Here is a 1,332-nt window from a genome sequence, read left to right on the forward strand (position 1 = left end):
CGCTCTTCCGATCTGCCTTAAAATAAATTTAAATATTAGGAAAATTTAGCTGCAATAAAAGATTATAAAGTGAAAATGATAAAACAACACTTGGAAGGAAAAGATGATAGAAGTAGAGTGAATATGGAAGAAAATTTCAAATGTAAAAGTAAACTAATGATGAAGATTAAAGATGAAAACACAAACGATAAAGAAAAAGGCTGAAGGAGAAAAAAACAGGAGCAGGTTCATCACTATAATATTTTCTTAACTTGTGTTAAAAGAAGTGAATAATAGTGTTTGGTTGCAAATGAATTAACTAGTCAACTTTTTATTAAACTTGTAAAGTAGATGCAGTGCATATTTCATGGTAAAGAAGCAATCATCAAAATATGAGAAATCGTATAAAAATCTTTATTAGGTAATTTGATCAAACTTGATTTACATTTTGATTTATATTTTGTCCAGTTTATAAAAATTTACTTTCATTGGGTCGTCTTTTACAGTACAGGCATTCTTGTGAATTAAAAAGATTGTGATTAATCCTAGTAGACATCCAATTATAAATGTACCAAAGCCAAGGGTAATAAGTTTACCTGTTAATATAAGAAAATCAAAGAACAAAATAAAATGTAAATGCATGGAAAAAAGATGTAGAGAGAAGCAGTTACACCATACACATATGGTATACACACACACATACATACATGCTTGCATGCATAGATACACACATTCATACATATATGAGTATGTATGAATGTATGCTTATGTGTATATATATATATATATATATATATATACACACACACACACACACACATGTATACACAAAAAGACATGTACCCAAAGAGATACATATATAGATACGTACATATGTACACACATACATATGTACGTACATACATATGTACATACATGCATACATACGTACATGCATGCATGCATATATACATACATGCATACATTCATTCATACATACACACATACATACGTGCATACATACATACATACAGCATCAGCGTGATCGTTACCAACGTCACCTTCCTGGCACTTGTGCCGGTGGCACATGAAAAGACATTCGAGCTAGATCGTTGCCAGTGCCGATGGACTGGCTCCTGTGCAGGTGGCATGTAAAATACACCATTTCGAGCGTGGGCATCGCCAGTACCGCCTGACTGGCCCTCGTGCCGGTGGCACGTAATAGCATCCACTACACTCTCAGAGTTGTTGGCGTTAGGAAGGGCATCCAGCTGTAGAAACTCTGCCAAATCAGATTGGAGCCTGGTGTCGCCTCCTGGTTCACCAGTCCTCAGTCAAACAGTCCAACCCATGCTAGCATGGAAGGCAGACGTT

General features: G+C 35.4%; 1 protein-coding gene across 1 annotated transcript in view; it reads right to left on the reverse strand.

Annotated features, from left to right (window-relative positions):
• Positions 1 to 377: 377 nt before the first annotated feature.
• Positions 378 to 1,332, reverse strand: part of LOC106879769 (uncharacterized) — a 124,579-nt gene continuing 123,624 nt past the window's right edge. Inside the window, exon 30 of the mRNA XM_014929460.2 lies at positions 378 to 575. Within this exon, the coding sequence (XP_014784946.1) occupies positions 433 to 575 (143 nt within the window). The 3' untranslated portion in view covers positions 378 to 432. The remainder of the gene's footprint in view (positions 576 to 1,332) is intronic.

Source organism: Octopus bimaculoides, chromosome 10 (genome assembly GCF_001194135.2).
Source record: "Octopus bimaculoides isolate UCB-OBI-ISO-001 chromosome 10, ASM119413v2, whole genome shotgun sequence".
Lineage (NCBI taxonomy): Eukaryota > Metazoa > Mollusca > Cephalopoda > Octopoda > Octopodidae > Octopus > Octopus bimaculoides.